The sequence below is a fragment of the Balaenoptera acutorostrata genome, chromosome 16 (genome assembly GCF_949987535.1).
Source record: "Balaenoptera acutorostrata chromosome 16, mBalAcu1.1, whole genome shotgun sequence".
In the NCBI taxonomy this organism is placed as follows: domain Eukaryota; kingdom Metazoa; phylum Chordata; class Mammalia; order Artiodactyla; family Balaenopteridae; genus Balaenoptera; species Balaenoptera acutorostrata.
The window spans coordinates 61816400-61838183 of NC_080079.1; the positions used below are offsets into that span (position 1 = coordinate 61816400).

The window sequence follows — 21784 nt, forward strand, 5'->3', positions numbered from 1 at the left end:
CCTCTGCAATTTTTTGGAAGAGTGTGAGAAGGATGGGTGTTAGCTCTTCTCTAAATGTTTGATAGAATTCGCCTGTGAAGACATCTGGTCCTGAACTTCTGTTTGTTGGAAGATTTTTAATTACAGTTTCAATTTCATTACTTGTGATAGGTCTGTTTATATTTTCTAATTCTTCTTGGTTCAGTCTGGAAAATTGTACCTTTCCAAGAATTCGTCCATTTCTTCATGGTTGTCCATTTTATTGGCATATAGTTGTTTGTAGTAGTCTCTTATAATCCTTTGTATTTCTGCAGTGTCAAGTTGTGATTTCTCCTTTTTCATTTCTAATTTTATTGATTTGCGTCCTCTCCCTTTTTTCTTGATGAGTCTGGCTAAGGGTTTATCAAGTTTGTTTATCTTCTCAAAGAACCAACTTTTAGTTTTATTGATCTTTGCTATTGTTTTCTTCATTTCTATTTCATTTATTTCTTCTCTGATCTTTATGATTTCCTTCCTTCTACTGACTTTGGGTTTTCTTTGTTCTTCTTTCTCTAGTTGCTTTAGGTGTAGGGTTAGATTGTTTATTTGAGATTTTTCTTGTTTCTTGAGGTGAGATTGAATTGCTGTAAACTTCCCTCTTAGAACTGCTTTTGCTGTGTCCCGTAGGTTTTGGGTCATTGTGTTTTCATTGTCATTTGTTTCTATGTATTTTTAAATTTCTTCTTTGATTCTTCAGTGATCTCTTGGTTATTTAGTAGCACGCTGTTTAGCCTCCATGTATTTGTGTTTTTTATGTTTCTTTCTGTAATTGATTTCCAATCTCATAGAATTGTGGTCAAAAAGATGCTTGGTACGATTTCAGTTTTCTTAAATTTTCCAAGGCTGGATTTGTGACCCAAGATGTGATCTATCCTGGAGAATGTTCAGTGTGCACTTGAGAAGAAAGTGTATTCTGCCACTTTCAGGTGGAATGTTCTATAAATATCAACTAAATCTATCTTGTCTGTTGTGTCATTTAAAGCTTGTGTTTCCTTATTTATTTTCTGTTTGGATGATCTGTACATTGGTGTAAGTGGGGTGTTAAAGTCCCCTACTATTATTGTGTCACTGTTGATTTCTCCTTTCATGGTTGTTAGTATTTGCCTTTTGTATTGAGGTGCTCCTATGTTGGGTGCATAAACATTTCTAATTGTTATATCTTCTTCTTGGATTGATCCCTTGATCATTATGTAGTGTCCTTCCTTATCTCTTGTAACAGTCTTTATTTTAAAGTCTACTTTATCTGATACGAGTATTGCTACTCTAGCTTTCTTTTGATTTCCATTTGCATGGAATATCTTTTTCCATCCCTTCACTTTCAGTCTGTATGTGTCCCTAAGTCTGAAGTGGGTCTCTTGTAGACCGCTCATAATGGGTCTTGTTTTTGTATCCATTCAGCCAGTCTGTGTCTTTTGGTTGGGGCATTTAATCCATTTACATTGAAAGTTATTATTGATATGTATGTTCCTATTACCATTTTCTTAATTGTTTTGAGTTTGTTTTTATGGGTCTTTTTCTTCTCTTGTGTTTCCTGCCTAGAGAAGTTCCCTTTAGCATTTGTTGTAAAGCTGGTTTGGTGGTGCTGAATTCTCTTAGCTTTTGCTTGTCTGTAAAGCTTTTGATTTCTCCCTTGAATCTGAATGAGATCCTTGCTGGGTAATCTTGGTTGTAGGTTATTCTCTTTTATCACTTTAAGTATATCCTGCCACTCCCTTCTGGCCTGCAGAGTTTCTGCTGAAAAATCAGCTGAAAAATCCCTTATGGGGATTCCTTTGTATGTTATTTTTTGCTTTTCCCTTCCTGTTTTTAATATTTTTTCTTTGCATTTAATTTTTGTTAGTTTGATTAATATGTGTCTTGGTGTGTTTCTCCTAGGGTTTATCTTGTATGGGACTCTCTGCAGTTCCTGGACTTGGGTGACTATTTCCTTTCCCATGTTAGGGAAGTTTTCCACTATAATCTCTTCAAAAATATTTTCTCAGACCCTTCTTTTTCTCTTTTTCTTCTGGGACCCCTACAATTCGAATGTTGGTACATTTAGTGTTGTGCCAGATGTCTCTGAGATTGTCTTCAATTCTTTTCATTCTTTTTTCTTTATTCTGCTCCACGGCAGTTATTTCCACCATTCTGTCTTCCAGCTCACTTACTCGTTCTTCTGCCTCAGTTATTCTGTTATTGATTCCTTCTAGTGTATTTTTCATTTCACTTATTGTGTTGTTCACCTCTGTTTGTTTGTTCTTTAATTCTTCTAGGTCTTTGTTAAATATTTCTTGTATTTTCTCAATCCGTACCTCCATTCTATTTCCGAGATTCTGGATCATCTTTACTATCATTACTCTGAATTCTTTTTCAGGTAGATTGCCTATTTCCTCTTCATTTATTTGGTCTTGTAGGTTTTTACCTTGCTCCTTCATCTGTGACATATTTTTTTGCTGGCTCATTTTTTTTTTTTTTTTAATTTTTTATGAGTAGGATTGTGTTCCTATCTTACTGGTTGTTTGGCCTGAGGCTTCCAGCACTGGAGTTTGTGGGCTCTTGGGTAGATCAGGGTCTTGGTGCCAAGATGAGGACCTCCAGGAGACCTCACTCCAATGAATATTCCCTGGGATCTGAGGTTCTCTGTTAGTCCAGTGGTTCGGATTCGGAGTTTCCACCACAGGAGCTTGGGCCCAGCCCCCGGTTTGTGAACCAAGATGCCACAAGCCGTGTGGGGTGGCAAAAAAAAAAAAAAAAACACAGAACAATAACAAAGAGTAAAAAATAAAATTAGACTAAGAAACTAACAGATATGTTAGAAAGAAAATAAAAATAAAAATAAATATGAAACAACAACCGGAAGGTAAAACAGAACCACAATAGTAAAAAAGAGGAGGGGAAAAGAGAAAAAAAAAGGCGGAAAAGGCCTTGGCTTTGGGGGCGGGGCTTAGGCACAGGTGGGGTTTAGGTGGTGGGTGGGGCCTATGCTTAGGACGCACAGGGCTGGAAAGGGCCATGGGCGGGGTGGGGCTTAGGCTGTATGCAACAGAAGGGGTCCAGGCGTGCCTCTGTTCTTGGGGGGCAGGGGACCCAGCCTGGGAGCCCAGCAGGCTTCCCAGCCCAAGTGGGCAGGGCACACTCCCTTTGTGACTTTCCTGTTCCTCCATCCTGGAGGGCCCCTTCATCCCGCCTGCCTCTCCTGTTCTCCTCCAGCCTCCCTCCTATGCCCCCAGAACCAATGTAGTAGAGGGGGCCTCTTGAGGGCATAGGACCGGGCCTGAGAGCTGGGCAGGTTTCCTGGGCCAATTGGGCAGGGGAAACACCAGGCATGCTCCCCCTGATCCGAGCCCCCAAGGCTCCCTCCAGGCATGGGAACCCCTCCCTGCTCCCAGCCACCCCTTGGGGGTGCAGGTCCTGTCCTACCTCCACTTCTCCTCCCCCCTTAGCCCCCCAACGTCCTACTGGGTCGCTTGGGGGTTCCTCCTGTCTCCTTGGGCATCGAGGTCCCCCACCATCATCTGGCAGACGCCCTAGTTGTCCATAGATAAGTTTATTACTAGCATTTAAAAATAAATAAAAGGAAGTCATACTATAGATATTATTCTGTCACTTGATTTTTCACTTAATATATCATGGACATCCTTTTAGATGTGTTTGGTTCCATCTGTGAAAAATTGAAAAAATTAAATTTTTACTACTATCAGTGTTTTCCAAACTCATTAAAAAGGTGGTGGAAATTAAGAGGGAGAAATTGACTTGTTTGAAGCTTCCTGGTGAGTCACTGGTAGCACGTGGTAGAGAATGCTCTATAATAGTTAAAAGCACGGATTATGAATTTAACCTATTTGACTTTAATTCAGCTTTACCATTTGCCATTTTTGTTACCTTGGGTAAGTTATTTATCATCTTTGTGACTCAGTTTCTTCATTCTTAAAATGTGGGCAATAATAGTATCTACCTCATATATTATTATTATTATTTTTTTAAATTTTATTTATTTATTTATTTATTTTTGGCTGTGTTGGGTCTTCGTTTCTGTGCGAGGGCTTTCTCTAGTTGCAGTGAGCGGGGGCCACTCTTCATCGCGGTGCGCGGGGCTCTCACTTTTGCAGCCCCTCTTGTTGCGGAGCACAGGCTCCAGACATGCAGGCTCAGTAGTTGTGGCTCATGGGCCTAGTTGCTCCGCAGCATGTGGGATCCTCCCAGACCAGGGCTCAAACCCGTGTCGCCTGTATTAGCAGGCAGATTCTCAACCACTGCGCCACCAGAGAAGCCCTACCTCATATATTATTGTGAGAATTAAATAATATATGTAAAAGTGTTTACAGCTATGCCTGTCACGTAGTAAATACTGAACAAATGTTAGTTGTCATGTTGTTATTGTTGTTATAAAGCACCCAATAAATATTATTATTATTCATGGCCTAGGTATCATCCTGAATCTGAAATGGAAAGCACTATGCAAATATGAACTCCAAACTGAAGCCAAGAGTTCCAAAGGAAAAACAGTGTGGTGGCCATAAATACAGCAAGTGCTTAGTCTTGGTTATGGAAATGTGGCGACTTCTCTTCTCCCTTGCTTGTATTCCAGGTGGGGAGATATCTTCCAAAACTGAACTGGATGAATTACAGGAAGAGGTGGCCAGAAGGGCCCAGGAACAGGAACTTCAAAGGAAACGAGAGAAGGAATTAGAGGCAGCTAAAGGGTTTAACCCTCATCCCAGCCGCTTCATGGACTTAGATGAACTGCAGAATCAGGGTAATTGTTGTGAGCATTAGGTTGTGGGTGATGGGAACAGAGAAAGCTGGGAGGAAAAAAGTATTCAAGCTCATAAATTCTGTATTCTCTTTAGCCAAGTTATATTTTATCTTAATGCAGCTATTTCAGTGAGAGCTAGTTAAAGTAGGAGGTGACAAGCCTATTGGTTAGAGACAGGCACTGATTTGGGGCCCATTTATTAAAAGCTTGTAGATTAGAGATAGTATATTGTTCATGAAAAATATTTCTGATGAACAGCTATATAAGGTGTAAATTAAACTACTCACAATTCAGAAACAGCAGAAAAAGGCAGTGAGTGAGCCACACTGACAGTGAGGGGAATTCTTCTCGCTCAGCAGAAATATGCCCTTGAGATTTCCTACCTGGAGCTTCAGGGAAGTGGATCTACCAAACAGGTTCTAAGAACACAGAGCCTGATTTCCTTTTGATCCTCTGATGATTCATATCCCAATCTCACACAATTTTCATGAACTTTACTTCAGCTTCTCCAGCTGCCCCACATTAGTTACTTTTTTTTCCTTCAATTGCTTTAGGACATCACTTTGTACCAGCAGAGACTAGCCTTCAAAATAAGAGTTCAAAAAGGCTGAGGTATCTATTTTAAATAGGCCCTGAAACCTATATCTCTGTTTTTCTATGAAATGAATTTATTATTCGGAACCTCCAGATGCAACAAATTGTGCTAAAGTAGTGTAAGGAATAGGAGCCGATGCTGTTTTGGGTGGCTGCTTTCTTTTGATCACTTCTTTCTTCTTATAAACACTTAGAAGAACTTCCTGGGCTTATTTGGGGGCTACTTTTCTCTTCTAATCCTACTGTCTTTTGATTCAAGGCAGTTGTTGCTTTATACTTTCCAAGGCACTGTATTTGTCTTCAAATTAGTTTACCATTCCTAATTTCTTAGATGTCCCTATGTTTCGATAGTTTTTTCTTCCTTTTTGTCCTTAAGCTATATCACATTGGTGTCTCAGGTTTATTTTGCTTCTGAAAGAGGGGGTCTTCTCATCTTCCTCCCTTGCCTTTCTCCCCGCTCTGTCAGTTGGGTGGTACCTTAGAGTTGAGAGTGGATCCCTCTGGCTGTATTTCATTGTCAGTTCTCCATACACTTTGGTTTAGAGCAAGGAATGTAGTGCTAAGATTCTGGAGGATAAGAATTAAAATTTAGTACAAAAACAAAAAAAACAAAAAAACCCAAAATTTAGTATAATCATTGACCAACTATAGTTTGCCTATATATCTCTGTACAGAACTTTTTTTGTTTTAATCGCTCTAGCTACCACCTCTGATTATAAAGGTTGTATAGATTCAATTGATTTCAGATATAATGAGAAAACTTCAGGCCTGAGTACCCACTACTCCAGGGACCATACCTCTAGCGGTGGAGTAGAACCCAAATGTCAAGTTCTTCAGAACCAACTTGTTACTTCTACTTCCTTCTCATTGTTCTCCGAAGCTATTGGTGAATTAGGGAGTGAATGTTAGGGGTATGGAAGAGCTTTTCTTACCATGTCCAGCTGGAGGTTAATGGAGGATGGGTACATTATGGGAGAAATGATTTTTTTTTTCCTGTGAGCTTGTGAAAACTCACCATTAATCCCATTGTAGGTGAACTTGGGTTACAGCTTACTACTAATTTATGGTTATGAGTGAGTAAAAAGCAAGGGGATACATAAACTTGAGAATTCTTTTACAAAAGTTGCCCTTACAGTACTTTCTTGCTTTTCATGTGGCACTGTTCCTAGACTCTCCTGCACCTGCTTTGGCACACATTCACTTTCAGGGGAGGAAGCAACATCTTATGCTCACTGCAAGGGAAGGTGACTTTTTTACAGTAGGTTTGGTGAGCAAGGGCATGATAGAAGTAAATACTTAGCAGTGCTGATGAAAGGTATGTGTGTGCAAACCAAGAACAAGGGCATTTCCACTGGCCTGGTAGATACATTGAAGTTAGGAACCGTAGAACACCTGTGCCCAAGAGGGGTATTGATTTTCCAGGTGCAGGTGGTACAGAGAAAACTATGAATTAATGTAGGAAAGAAGTGTTACAGATGGCTTTTCACAGAGTACTGAAGCCACTTTTGCCTTAACACAGCAGTGGAGGTCTCGGTGGAGATCTGGAGCGTTGAACACAGGTTGCCAAGATGTATCTTGTTGCACTGTGGAGAAGCACGTCAGTTCCAGGCATAAGAACCCACCCTTCTATTATAGACAGTACTTTGTTGTTCTTTCCTTGAGGGCCTCCCTAAGAGGTCTTGGAGTTGGAATATGTGGTGGACAATGACATCCCCCTCTTTCATGGCTTTGGTAAGGTCGCAGCTAAGGCAAAAATGGATGTCCTACGTGTTTCAGAGAATTCTTAATAGTAATGGTCAGTTGGAGTAAGGGTGGACCAGAGGCTCAGCAGCAAGGATCTATGTGCTCTGAAGGGAAAAAACAGCACATAGGAAAAGCTGGAACAGATTGTTATGAAAATGAAAAGTGCTGGCCCTTTCAGGGAGGAGTGACGGCTTTGAGAGGTCCCTACAAGAGGCAGATTCAGTGTTTGAAGAGTCGCTGCATCTGGAACAGAAGGGAGACTGTGCTGCCGCTTTGGCTCTCTGTAACGAAGCTATCTGTAAGTAACTTTAACCGCTATGGCTATGGCACTTTTGACTAACTTCACAATAGGTATTATTAGTGTTGTCACTCAGATAGGATAAAAACAGCTTTTAAGTCTCCTCACTCTCACTGCCCCAAACTGAGGCACTTTAGCTATCTTTTGCCCTTCAGTTTCTAAATGTGCTAGGCGCTGTCACTGTGGCCTATGGATATTTATTGGAAAAACCTCAGCAGGAGTCTACAAAAGAACTATCCAGCCAGACCTACCTTCTAATCCCAAAATAAAGTTAGATTTCAGATGTGAGATTAGTCTGCTCTTTCTCTAGTTACTGACTAGTGAGGTGGAGTTTAGGGCAGGAAGAAATGAATAAATTGGCTGTGACTTCCCAGGCCTGTGACTTTGAACTGCATATTTGATTTTTTATGTTTCTCCCCTGCCTTCCTGCTATGCTGCACCATAAGGTTACAGCAAGGGACTAAGGCTTAGAATTTGTATCTGGTTCTTTAATGTGACCCACAAGAAACTGTGTTCTATAAAGACAGATGCAGGTTTGGATCTTATTTCTGCTGTTGGCCATCGGGAAGGGGGAGATGGGAGCAGAGAATGGAGACCAGAGTCGGACAGGTCAGTTGCAAAGGACAATGAGAGTGGCAACGTCTAAGATGGAAGCACCAGTTTATCTTCCTGACTCATTTTAGTTTAGTTTTTTGTTTGTTTTTAAAATTTGAATTAACCTGTTTGGCCTCCATGGCTTCCATGAATGTTCCTTATAGCCAGAGGCAGCTCTGTGCCCTGGACAGCATATGCATGGTCCACGCCTTGTATTCCTGCTGCATATTTTGAGTTTTACTGCATATCTTTGCTCATTTTTGGTTGAATTTTATTCTTTTTATTTTTGTTTGTATTTTTGTGTTCTGTTTCTGCTATATTTTCTTTTGCATTTTAGCTAAACTAAGACTTGCCCTGCATGGTGCCAGCTCTAGCACGCACAGCAGAGCCCTAGTCGATAAGAAGCTGCAAATCAGTATTCGAAAAGCACGGAGCCTGCAGGATCGCATGCAGCAGCAGCAACCATCTCAGCCGCCGTCGCAGCCCTCAGCCTGCCTCCCCTCACAGAGGGGAGCCCTCCCTCAGCCAACAAGGTAGTGCCTGGGAACCATTGTAGTTTATGGACGCCAGGGGAGGAAGTGACCATGGGTGCTCCATAGCCAGCTCTCATTGTCTTGGCGACTCCAGGGGAAAGAGAAGAGTCCTCTGAAAAGATTTCTTCTCTCAGGTCAGACATACAATGAAAAGCTCATCCCACTGCTGGTCCTTTTCTTAATGGTTCCTAGGAAGATGCAGAAAGTATAGCATAATAAATAGACCACTTGTCTATATTTCCTGTGGGTGAGTTAGTCTCTGGACTTGTGTAATAACATGATTATTAAATTTGTACCTATTATGGTCTTAGACATGGCAATCTGAGTTACATTTCACTTTGCAGTAGAAACCGTGTGATTTATTTTGGGATTTCAGTGCTTCCTGTCCGTCAAGGAAGCAGAGAAAGCAGTCTTCCTTGCTCTGATTGATCCGTTGAGAGGAGACACAAAGATTCCCTTTGTTTTGCTTCCCTATGGTCAGGAGTAGGAAAAAAGTCCCCATGGCCATTGGTGTAGTTTCCCCATTTTAGCCCTTGAAATTGGCTGTTACTGAGAATAGATAGATTTAAGTAAGAATTAATTTTGGCTGTTAACAAGCCTGAGTAGTTTTCAGAATATAAACATTATAAAAGAAGCTAACGTTTTTTGAATATTTGCTCAGGCACTAAGCTGAACACTTCTATGTTTTATTTTATCTAATTCTCACAATAACCTTAGGAGACAGGGATTACTATTTAGCAATGGTTTATAAATAAGAAAACTCAGGCTCAGAGAGGATGAGATAAGTAAGGTACCCAGGATTACTCAGCTAGTAAGTGGTAGAAGCATGGAATTCAAATCCAGGTCTGTTTGACTCCATTCGGCTTTCCTTATAAGTAATATCATATTCTTCAAAATGTTGTAAGGGTGATTGAACGACTATGCCCACAAAAGTTTATAGTGTATTATCATTCAAATCTAATGCTCATAGCTAGGATCTTCCTCTTTCTTCTTTTCTCCTATTGTTTACCCCACTCGCTGAATGCTAATTTGAGAATCTGATCAGAGATGTGTTTTGATTATAAGCAATTTAGGCAGCTAAACTCTTTTCAGAAAACTTCTGCCATTAGATGTATGTGAGTGATTGAGGTTTTATCTAAGTGCTTCTAGCCCTGAGTTCTTTAGGTCAGAAATACAAAACAATTAGTAAGAAATCAACTAACTGCGGTTAATCCCTACTTCCACTCCCAAATCTCAAGAGAGTCACAGCACATTACTTTGGGGAAATATCTCAGTAAATAAATACAACCAAATCCAGATTATAAAAATACACTTGAAATGGTTGATTTTTATATTAATCCCAGGAGCTCAAATCATCCTGTACTCCGTAAATGTGGCCTTCGGGTTCTTTTGGCTGATCTGCCTCTCAGGACCCTAGGGACGAGTGATTTCTAGGCTTTGCTTACCTTCTACTGTCATTTGCATATGGGATGAGCAATTTTTGTTTTTGAATTTGTAAGTAGAATATGATTGGAATGGGACTTTACAGGGAATGAAGAATATTAGCAAGAGCTTTACTTATTATTACTGTGGGCAACTTTGATGAGGGTATTTAATAAAGAGAATTAATATTACCTGTTACTTAGGTGTGAGCTGACTGCGTACCTTCTCTTGTGAACCTCTGATCTGTTGACTCTACTTACGCTTGTCTTTCCATTTATTTTCACCATTACCTCTGTGAATAGCTAGAAATGGGAACCAAATGAACAGTTATTTTTCTAAGTGATCTTGTCAATTAAGACAGCTTATGACTGGCTCTCTCTATTTATTTCAGTGAACAGCCTATCCCGCTCCAAGTATTGTTAAGCCAGGAGGCCCAACTGGAACCCTACATGAATACAGAGTTTGGGGCCAGTTCTTTCATCCACTCACCCGCTTCCTGCCATGAGTCACACTCGCCATTATTCCCAGAGTCATCTGCCCTGTCTGCTCCACAGCACAATTCCTCCGGTGGGTCTGCCTCGAACCTTCTTACTTCTGTTGAGGTGGACAGCATTGACCCCTCTGTGTTCCACAGGCAGGGCTTACATAAAACACCAGGGAGAACTGAGAAGAATTCTCATCATGGTTGGAAACCAGAGGGTGAGCTGCAAAGCTACAGGGGGGACAACAGCAGCTGTACCAGGTTCCCCCAACAAGAAGGAAGAGGCACTGATCAAGAACAGCTATTCCAAGAAAAGAGGGATCCTGCTGACTCATCCCAGGTGATGCCTTGGCTACTACAGCCAACTGGAACAACCACCTCGGAGAGAGGAGATGCACACAGTCTAGGCTGTGGTCCTTCAAGTTCATCAGCTCAGCCCAGCCTTTCTCTGTACAGGGCCTGCCACCCCATAATGCCTGCTCCTTCCTCATCTGTGCTTCACTCTCCTAATACCTTACAGAAAACTAACCAATGCCTCCAAACCCAAAGCCTCAAAACTTCATTGACTTCAAAAGTGGACGGAGGCAGTGAGGAGCCCTATAGGCCAGAGTTTCCTACCACAAAGGGGCTTGTCCGCTCTCTGGCAGAGCAGTTCCAGAGGATGCAGGGCACCTCCACAAGGGATGGTACAGGTTCCCAGGATAGAAGTTTGCCAAACAGTCGAAGGAAGGACTCTTCCCTTTCTGAATCAAAGCCTCCTTTCCCACAGGGTCAAGGGAAAGGTCATTGGCCTTGGGCAAAACAACAGCCCTCGGTGGATGGTAGGAACAGACTGCCTTCCTGGGGAGAGCCTGCTGATCATCCTTCTCTTGCCATGAACTCTGGGCTGCCTAATGGTGAAACTTCTAGGGGAGGACAGTCCAGGTTGGCAGAGTCAGGTATTTACCATGGGAAACCGTCTCAAGTGAGAGATGCTAGGCCTAAGGAGCTGGGCAGCAGTGTCGACTTGGGGACTTCCTTGCCTTTGGATTCCTGGGTGAATGTTACAAGGCTTTGTGATTCTCAGCTTGGGGTCCCTGGGCCAGGAATGAAGTCCTCCCCTCCTGATTCCCATACCTGTGTAACCTATCCAGAAAGAAACCACATCTTTTTGCATCCACATTGGAACCTAGACACAGAGCAGGAGACCTCAGAATTGGAGTCTCTCTACCAGGCCAGTCTTCAGGTTTCTCAATCTGGCTCTTCTGGATGGGGGCAGCAGGAAGTGGCCTGGAACCCACTGAGCCAAACAGGTAAGAATGCAACCAGGGGCAGGGGGTGTGGGAGGCATAGAAAAGCTGAAGGCAGGAAGATAAGATCAGAAGGGGGATGGTGTTCTATGTAAATAATATCCTCAGCTTAGGAGGCGGCAGTAGAACTTCTGACTTTATTCATAAAGACTTCATGACAAGGGCTAGACATTTTTCTGACATTCTAGACATTCTAGACATTCTAGAGTGGAGAATGGGGGCAGAATCATCACTCACAGGCTAGTTCCCTCCTTCTAAAGAGACCAGTGAGTATTTGCCCAGGGCTGCTGTAGTATGAATGCTAAGGAGTGGTTCCTAGGCCTTTGAGAGTGACTCAGCATGAGGTATGGGAGGCTGAGAGGAAAAGTCATTCTTCTGTGGCTTAGGAACAAGCTCCAACTTGCAGTGAGGATGTTCACATTGAGCCACGTCTCCAGTGTGGCATATCCAGATCATACTGAACCAGCAATATCAAGACCTTCCCTGATCCGTTCAGGAACTACCAGGTTTAGAATTTTCAAGGTGGTATGCTTGTAGGGTACCTGTTGACCGACTCTTTGTGAGATTATATTGTGTGAAGAGTGAAGTCTAATGTTAAATGCACAGCACAGAATTAGTTCTGTAAACTGAAGACATGAAGGATATTTATAACTTAAGATTGATGTACTTAAGAACTCCAAAGCCTGAACTATTGTTGTGTCTCCATCATTAACTGTCAGTAAAAATTTGGACAAGTCATTTAATATCCAAGTTTTTACCTATAAGATGAGAGAATTGGTTCAATGATTTTTTTTTAAAGATACCTTCCAACTCTTTAAATGATATGTATGATTCTGTAAAATTAAACTCAGAGAAATTTATCTTCAGTTTAGGTGGTATAGTTCTTTGCATGCAGCCAACCAACATTTAATTATAGCCAAATAAGTGGTTATTGAAAATCTGCTATATTCCCAGGAGCATCAGAGTGGGGGATATCATATAAATATAAGATTTAATATTAAGATATGTTTTTTAGGATCTCCACTCTAGTGTAAACTTTGCAATAACATTTATTAAGTGCTCCTTAGGTATTAATACATAGGACAGGGCAGTATGGGAAGATTACAAAGAATGAGGAAAAGTTGGAGTTTGCCTCAATTAGCTTCCTCTCTAATATAAGGGAGAAAGAATATACAAATGTCAAGTATTTTAAGAATCATAAACACATATAAAAAATATATTGCAATTAAAACTGAACTAACCAATTGAATGTCAAACATTATATTACAAACAAAACAAAACAAACCTTATGTTACCCCACATAGCAACATTTTTTATTGTAGATGGTTTTGAAAATATATAAAGTAACACAAATCATTGATAACCCCGGCAGTAGTTTCATGAGTTTACTTCTGGCTTTGGGTTGCCGCGCCCCACCCCTGGTTGACATACTTTTTTTTTTTCTAAATTTCCCCTAGTTTACTTTTTTTTTCCTAATTAATTTTTATTGGAGTATAGTTGCTTTACAATGTTGTATTAGTTTCTGCTGTACAGCAAAATGAATCAGCCATACATATACATATATCCCCTCCCTTCCGGACTTCCCTCCCATTCAGGTCATCACAGTGCACTAAGTAGAATTCCCTGTGCTATACAATACATTCTCATTAGTTATCTATTTTATACATAGTATCAATAGTGTAGTGACATGCTTTTTTTTAAAATTGAAGTATAGTTGATTTACAAAGTTGTGTTAGTTTCAGGTGTACAGCAAAGTGATTTAGTTCATATATATATATATACATATATATATATGCGTGTGTGTGTGTGTGTATATATATATATATATATATTCTTTTTCAGATTTTTACCATCATAGGTTATTACAAAATATTGAATATAGTTCCCTGTGCCATGCAGAAGGTCCTTGTTGTTTATCTATTTTATATATAGTAGTGTGTATATGTTAATCCCAAACACCCATTTTATCCCTCCCCCTCTTTCCCCTTTGGTAACCATAAGTTTGTTTTCTATGTCTGTGAGTCTATAGTATTTCTGTTTTGTAAATAAGTTCATTTGTGTCATTTTTTTAGATTCCACATATAAGTGATATCATATTATATTTGTCTTTCTGTGACTTACTTCACTTAATATAATAATCTCTAGGTCCATCCATGTTGCTTCTGGTTTTGTTTTTTTATGCATATATACTATATATTTATTTGTTTTGTTTTTACAAAAAGCTGGATTATAATATATGTATATAGTTTAGTCCCATGATTTCTTACATTATATCCATAAGCATTTTCCCTTTGGAAAAAACTACTTTTAATGACTATAATATGCTGCATATGAATACACCATAATATATTCAACCATTCTACTGTGGTTGAATATTTAGGTTACTTAAAATTTTTTGATAATACAGCACTGTGATGAATATCTTTCTACTTAAGAGTTTGGCCACATTTCTGATAAACTCCTTAGGATAAACTTTTAGAAGGGTAATAACTAGTTGAAGGTTATAAACTTAAAAAAATCTCTTGATACATACTGGCAAACTCAGGAAGATTATACTTCTGAAAACAGTATGAAAGCGTACCTACCAACCATTAATTTTTACTTAATAGTGAACAAAAACTAATTTTAAAAATCCAGTTAATGAATCAGTCCTCAAAATAACTTGTCAAACCAAACTAGGCTTTATTTTGGTTAGAGTCTCTTTTTTAAATTGAGTCTTTCAGAACTGACGTGGCAGAATAAAGAAGAGATCAGTGGAATAAATCAAGAAGTAGACGATGAAGGAAAATGCAATTAGGATCCATATATGACATAATATATCTTTAGGGGAGTCTTCCTTTATCTTATTGTAAAGCATTTATTAAGCACCAAATTACTTTTTTTCTCCAATTTTATTGATATAGTTGACAAATAACATTGAAGTTTCAGGTCTACAGTGTGATGGTTTGATACATGTATATATTGCAAAATGATTACCACAGTAAAGTTAGTTAACACAGCCATCACCATACCTAATTACAATATCTTTCTTTCTTTTTTTTGTGGTGAGAACATTTAAGATTTACTGTCTTAGCAACTTTCAGGTATATAGTAATACAATATTGTTAACTATAGTCACCATGCTATACATTAGATCCTCAGAACTTATTCATCTTATAACTGGAAATGTGTACCCTTTGATCAGCATCTCCATATTCCCCCCACCCCCTGGCTCCTGGCAACTACCATTCCATTCTCTGTTTCTATGAGATTGGCTTTTTTAAAGATTCCACATGTAAGTGTGATCATACAGTATTTGTCTTTCTCTGTATGACTTATTGCTTTAAAAAAAAGAAAGCTTTATTGATATATAATTTATATACTGGACAATTCACCCATTTAAAGTGTACAATTCAATGGTTTTTTAGGATATTGACAGAGTTGTCCTTCCATTACCACAATCAGTTAAAGTGTTTTTTCATCACCCCCAAAAGAAATCCTGTACCCATTAGTATTCACTCCCCAGTAAACCTCTAATCTATTTTCTGCCTATAGATTACCTATTTTGGACATTTCATATAAATAGAATCACATAGAATGTGGTATTTTGCAACCAGATTAGTTTTGACATGACTATAGTTCCTAAAGAGTTATGTGAACACTGCCCTTGACCTATATTCTAAATTTCATAGTATTTTGAAGTTGCTCACACATCATCTTAAAAATAAAAAATAACTTTTTGTTACGGAAAACTTCAAATATATTCTAAAGTAAAGAGTAAATGTTATAATCACCCCCTTGTTCTTATCACTAACTTCCACAGTGATTATCTTGGCCAATTATCAACAGATGGCTGATTTTGATTTAGCGACCCCTCGCCCCGCCCCCGCCACTTTCCCTCCCCACTGGATTATTTTAAAGCAAATCCCAGACATTATATCATTTCCTCCATAAATAGTTTGGAATGTATCTCTAAGAAATAAAGACTCTTTTTTAAAAGGCAGAACTATAATATTATTATACCTAAAAAATTAACAATAATTTATTAATATAATACAGTGACTAGCCAGTATTCAATTTTTTTCAATTGTCCCACAGATGTCTTTTCACAGTTGGTTTATTTCGAATCAGAATCCAAACAAGATCCACACATTGCATTTTGTTGATGTGTCTCAAGGCTTTTTTTAAGCCTGTAAGATTCCTGTCTCTTTTTTCCCCTTGCCATTTATTTGTTGAAGAACTTTGGTCATTTGTCTTCCACGTTTTAGATTATATTCTAGGAGAGATTTTTTTGTTGTCATTTTGTTTTTAAAACATGTTCTCCTAAGGCCCTCTTTTTCCCTATAACTTGGTACTTAGGGCTAGAAGGCTTGATTCTTGATTAAAATCAGGTTTACTTTTTAAAAATAAGAATATTTCATAGGTAGTACTTAGACTTCTTATATCATATCAAGAAGTACATAACGTCTGGTAGTCTTTCTTCTTGTTGCTATTGATCAGTGAGTAGATGTCACCTTAATTCTATCAAATTGAGAAGTCCCCTCAACAGTACTCCTTACAGAAGGCCACCTCCACCTCTGTTTAAGTATCTTTAAAGGAATCAGTGTCTACTCTCTTCAGGAGGTTCCAATGGCTACCTTCTTGTCTAGGTAGGAATCACATTTGACTTGATTAGAGGAGCACCAAATTCTAACCATTACAGCTAATTCTTAAATCTGGCTGCCCATCATAGTCACCTGAAGAATAGGTTTTTTTAAAAAAGAAGAATTTTATTATTATTATTTTTTAAAATAAATTTATTTATTTTTATTTTTATTTATTTTTGGCTGCATTGGGTCTTCGTTGCTGTGCATGGGCTTTCTCTAGTTGCAGCGAGCAGGGGCTAGTCTTTGTTGCAGTGTGCGGGCTTCTCATTGCAGTGACTTCTCTTGTTGCAGAGCATGGACTCTAGGCACATGGGCTTCAGTAGTTGTGGCACGCGGGCTCAGTAGTTGTGGCTCACGGGCTCTAGAGCAGCACAGGCTCAGTAGTTGTGGTGCACAGGCTTAGTTGTCCCACGGCATGTGGGATCTTCCTGGACCAGGGCTCGAACCTGTGTCCCCTGCATTGGCAGGCAGATTCTTAACCACTGCGCTACCAGGGAAGCCCAGAATAATTTTATATAAATGGGATCATAGCACACATGATTTTTGTTCTTGTTGTTTTATATTTATTTATTTATTTTATTTTATTTTTGACTGTGTCAAGTCTTAGTTGTGGCATGCAGGATCTTCCGTTGTGGCACACGTGCCCCTTGCTGCGCTGGGCGGGCTTCTCTCTAGTTGTGGTGCACAGGCTCCAGAGCATGCAGGCTCCAGAGCACGTGGGCTCAGTAGTTGTGGCACATGGGCCCTCTAGTTGTGGCCTGCATGCTCAGTAGTTATGACGCATGGGCTTACTTGCCTCATGGCATGGCATGTGGGATCTTAGTTCCCTGACCAAGGATTGAACCCACGTCCCCTTCATTGGAAGGCAGATTCTTAACTAGACAGCCAGGGAAGTTCCCATGATGTTTTTATTATAGACAATTTTTGTTTCTCTCTCCTTCCCTCAAATCAATCCCTACCATTTATCCCCCACCACCTTCTCAGACAGTAATCTAATGTGCATATTTCTGTATTTCTCTGTTCATATAATCCTATATAGATCTACATATATAGTGTTTTTTTGTTTGGGGATAATATTACAGATTTTTTTCCTTTAACTCAACAATACTTGATGAAAATTCCTCTAAGTCATCTAGTTTAACTCAATTCATTCTTTTTAGTGGCTGGACAATATTTGATATTCAGGATACTGTAATGTATTTAGCCATTCTGCTATAGATGGGCATTACTTTATTTCTAGTTCTTGGCCACTACGAACAAGGCCGCAATAAACAGATATTTTTGCTTCTTATTCCCAGGAGTAGAACTATTGGTTAAGAGGGTAAATATATTTTCAGTCTTAATGGTTATCTCTAGATTGCTTTTTAGGAAAACTATAACATTTCACATTTCCTCCAACGATGTTTGAGGATATTCTCCCACACTTTTTGTGGAAACCTTTTAAAAATAAATATTCCCAGGCTCCAACCGGAAAGATTCTGATTCAGTAGGTCTGCGGAGAGGTACACAAAGCTGTATTTTTTTAAAGTTCTAGATGAATCTGAGGTAGTATTGGAACCACTGCATTTAAGCACAAGGAAATATTGAAAAAACTGGCCTTCTAGCCTAGTATCAGCAATATCATGCTTTAGCCAGGGACACATATTAGAATCAAAATATCAAATCAAGACATGAATTGGCAATAGACATATATATCAAATGTAAGTCAAGGATGTGTGCATTTTCAGAATGGAAGGCTTAGTTAGTTGTATTGGGGCGAGCCCCTTGGGAGTCGCATATCCAGCTTGGAGCAGCTCATCTCTTAATAGTCTCGCAAGATTTTGAGGAGGAGATAAACATTTAGAATTTGTTTAGAACTTAAGTGAATAAAAGAGAGAAGCTAATGGGGGCAATAAAAGAGCACTGCACATACAAAATGTTGCTGAAGAGCTCCTGCTCATAGTATATAACTGGAAGTGTAAATGCAGAGACTTGAGTTTTAATCCTGGTTAAACTTCTTACTACTTGTCAGATCCTGGAACTCATTTTCCTGCTTTGTAGAATGAGGCGGTTTAATATGTGATTACTATGATAATTTTCAATTCCTAACCAGACTGGAGATAATAGTTCCTTTGTCATCACAGACGCTCTAGAGAATCACTATATCAGATAATTTCCTCTGTATGTATTATAAGTCTTGGGCCCAAGGCTGACAGAAGCAAAGCTGATTATATTTACTATTCAGCTATCTGTCCACAGAGCCCTTTCTCAACAAGGTTCTTCAAGGCCTGTGTTCTGAGACCCTTATGGCCTTATAGGAAGCTATCCATATTCTGAAACTCCTGTTTCTACATTCCAGGAGCCCATCCTCCAGTGGATTCAGAGATGCATATTTGTTATTTAATGAAACAAGAATTCCTGAGTTTTGTGCTGCCAGGCTGAGTTTAGACTCCAGGAGAAGAGATGGCTTCAACTTGTATTATGTTTTCCTCCTCAGGCTCTACAGATGGTGTAGGGAGGAGGTTGCGCTCAGCCCCTGGCCTTGATCTCTCAAAGACCCCGACAGCAGAAATGGAGCACAGTCTCCATGAAGCCAATACAGTGTCTACTTCTCAGGTAGCCACCTCAGGTGCTAAAGTTTTGGGCATGGGGTGATGTGTTGGGAGAGAATTATGGAGAGATATGAGTGGTAGGGTTGGTGGTAAAGCAGCAGCATGGTAATGTGGGGCTATTGGAAGAGAAGAAGGTCTATGATTGGGCTTCTCCTTTTTTTTGTTTTTTCTTTTTTTTAACATCTTTATTGGAGTATAATTGCTTTACAATGTTGTGTTAGTTTCTGCTGTATAACAGTGAATCAGCTCTACATATACATATATCCCCATATCCCCTCCCTCTTGCATCTCCCTCCCACCCTCCCTATCCCACCCCTCTAGGTGATCACAAAGCACGGAGCTGATCTCCCTGTGCTATGCGGCTGCTTCCCACTAGCTATCTATTTTGCATTTGGTAGTGTATATATGTCAATGCTGCTCTCTCACTTCGTCCCAGATTGGGCTTCTTTTGAGTGAGAGGAGATTGCCACATGGCCACTACCTTTTAAATACATCTAATTCAGATATCTACTAGTGAGTCTTACCCTATTCTCTCCCATATCCCTCGGGACAGGGCCTGTGGGAAAACCACAGGTCTGGTGTTATGTGTCTGCCTGTGTGTGTCTGTGTGTTCGAAGGCTGCATCTTGCCGAGGCCCCAGCAGGGAGTGTGGGGAGGATGATCAGTATGGTGCAGAGAACTTTCGGCGCATCTCACGCAGTCTCAGTGGCACCGTTGTCTCAGAGAGGGAGGAGGTCCCAGTCTCTTCCCACAGTTTTGTAAGTAGAATCAGGGTCTATCTATTCAGAGCATCCTCTTTCTCTTGCTAGGTAAAAATATACTGCAGGTGAAGGGGCAGGAGAAACTGAAGGTTGTAATCTGGGGGAAAGCCATGTGCACTCAGCAAAAATGAGGACACATAGTCATTATTTTCTTGACACGCATTTACTTGGAGCCTAGAAGAATGTCCCTTCTCTGTAGCAGTTCTGGAAGGTGTATTATAGACTTCCCCAGGATGAGAAGAGTACTAGCAGCCTCAAGAGGAGTCTCGGAGAAGCCACTGCTGCTGACTGGGTCAGCACCCACTGTACTAATCAAAGGAAGAAGAGAAGAGATGGGATGGAGTATTTTTTTGCCTTTTCTTCTCCATCCTAGTACCTGACTGAGTGGGGTCCAGTGTGCTTTCAAGCTGAAATGAAGCATGTACATTAGCAAGAAAAGGAAAATGATTTAAAATCCTCATCCTTGGGGCTTTTCATATGGGATTAATGTATGTGAAAGGGACAGGGACACCCAAGTCAGCAGAGATCAGCAAACTCAAATAGTTTCAGTGGTTGGGTTTCTAAAACGTGCCTCTTGAGAATTTCACACACTTGCCCAAGGCAAGTTGAATTTTTATTACAGTAGGGGTCAGGATACAAAGCACCAGTACATTGAAGCATGCTCACCAGGTCAGTTTGATAAATACTAAAAAACAGGTCTTAAATATGTGACATAAAAATAAAAAGGTACAAAAAGAAAACTGTCTCTTCCACCAGTTCTTCAGATCCAACTTCTTTCCCTAGAGGTAGTCATTTTTTCCAGTTTATTGCTTATAAGTTTCTAAAGAGCTCTGAACATTCTTTTTGGAAAAGGTGGTCTTTTCTTCCCAATATTTGTTCTCATATACCTTTAATGGCGAATTGTTATTTTCCTAGGAGAGTTGGCTTCCTTTGTCCTGACTTCTGTATCATTCATTTATTCATTGATTCATTCTTTTTTTTTTTTTTTTGATGTGGACCATTTTTTTAAAGTCTTTATTGAATTTGTTACAAAATTGCTTCTGTTTTATGTTTTGGTTTTTTGGTCGCGAGGCATGTGGGATCTTAGCTCCCTGCCAGGGATCGAACCCACAACCCCTGCACTGGAAGGCGAAGTCTAAACCACTGGACCGCCAGGGAAGTCCCGATTCATTCTTTTAAACAAATGCCTTTTGAGCTTATGTTCTAGGTATTGTGCCGGATGCTGGGGAAATGGTGGTGAGTGATCTAGATACAGTCCCTGCTCTCATGACTTTACAGCCTACTGGGGGAGACAGATAAATAAACAATTGTAATATAATATGATAGGATTTAATGCTATGGAAGCATAATAGAGGGGACATCTAAACCAGGCTTGAAGAATCAGGGAAATCTTCCTGCAGGAAGTAAAAAGAATGTAGCAGATAAAGGCACCTGAAGCAGACATTAACTGAGTTAAAAGAAGCTCATTGGTATGGCATGATTAGAGTCTGGTGAGGGAAGGATGGAGGGTATTGACAAGTGAGACTGGAAAGACTATAAACAAGGGTCATATCATGAACCACAGTAAGGAGTTTGGGAGGATAGAAGTGGATATACTGGAGAGCCAATTAGGAAGTAAAAATTAATATGTTTGGTACCTACTTGCCTGGATATGGGGAAAGGAGAATCAAGGATAATATCTAGGAATTGTGGGTTGATAATGATAATATATGAGGGAGGAGAAGCAGGAATATATTTGGGGGGAGAGATAGCTGCAATTTTGGATATATTAAACTTGAGTGGAGACAGGTATCTGGTAGGCCTTTGGTTGTGAGACATATAAACTTGAAATTGAGATTCAAGAATCATAGCCACTAAAAAGAGGAAAAGAGTATTACAAACAGAGGAGAGGAACCAGGACATATCCCTGAAGAGTATCAGATTTAAGGTGGTTCTTCTGAAGAACCCCAAAAGGAGACTTGGTAAAAGAGACCAGAGAGATAGAAGGGAAACCAGTGAAGAGTGGTGTCTCTTTCCTCTATGGCTGTGTCACATGCCGAGAAGACTAGCACCTGGTCCTTATGCTATATGGTGAATGCCTACCATGTGCCATGCTGTTGT

At 39.9% G+C, this 21784-nt stretch overlaps 1 protein-coding gene across 22 annotated transcripts in view; it reads left to right on the top strand.

The window, feature by feature from the left end:
- USP54 (ubiquitin specific peptidase 54) overlaps nt 1-21784 on the top strand; it is a 148722-nt gene that overhangs the window by 121787 nt on the left and 5151 nt on the right. For 15 of the 22 annotated variants that reach the window (XR_009005606.1, XM_007166601.2, XM_057530548.1 and 12 more), the window contains 6 exons: nt 4586-4753; nt 7269-7388; nt 8320-8515; nt 10329-11710; nt 18809-18927; nt 19541-19681. Coding sequence is in view for 20 of the 22 variants with exons in the window: in XM_007166601.2 (XP_007166663.2) it covers nt 4586-4753; nt 7269-7388; nt 8320-8515; nt 10329-11710; nt 18809-18927; nt 19541-19681 (2126 nt within the window). In the remaining 2 variants the exon portion in view is untranslated. The remainder of the gene's footprint in view (nt 1-4585; nt 4754-7268; nt 7389-8319; nt 8516-10328; nt 11711-18808; nt 18928-19540; nt 19682-21784) is intronic. The other 7 variants (XM_057530553.1, XM_057530554.1, XM_057530559.1 and 4 more) reach the window with 4 other exon arrangements.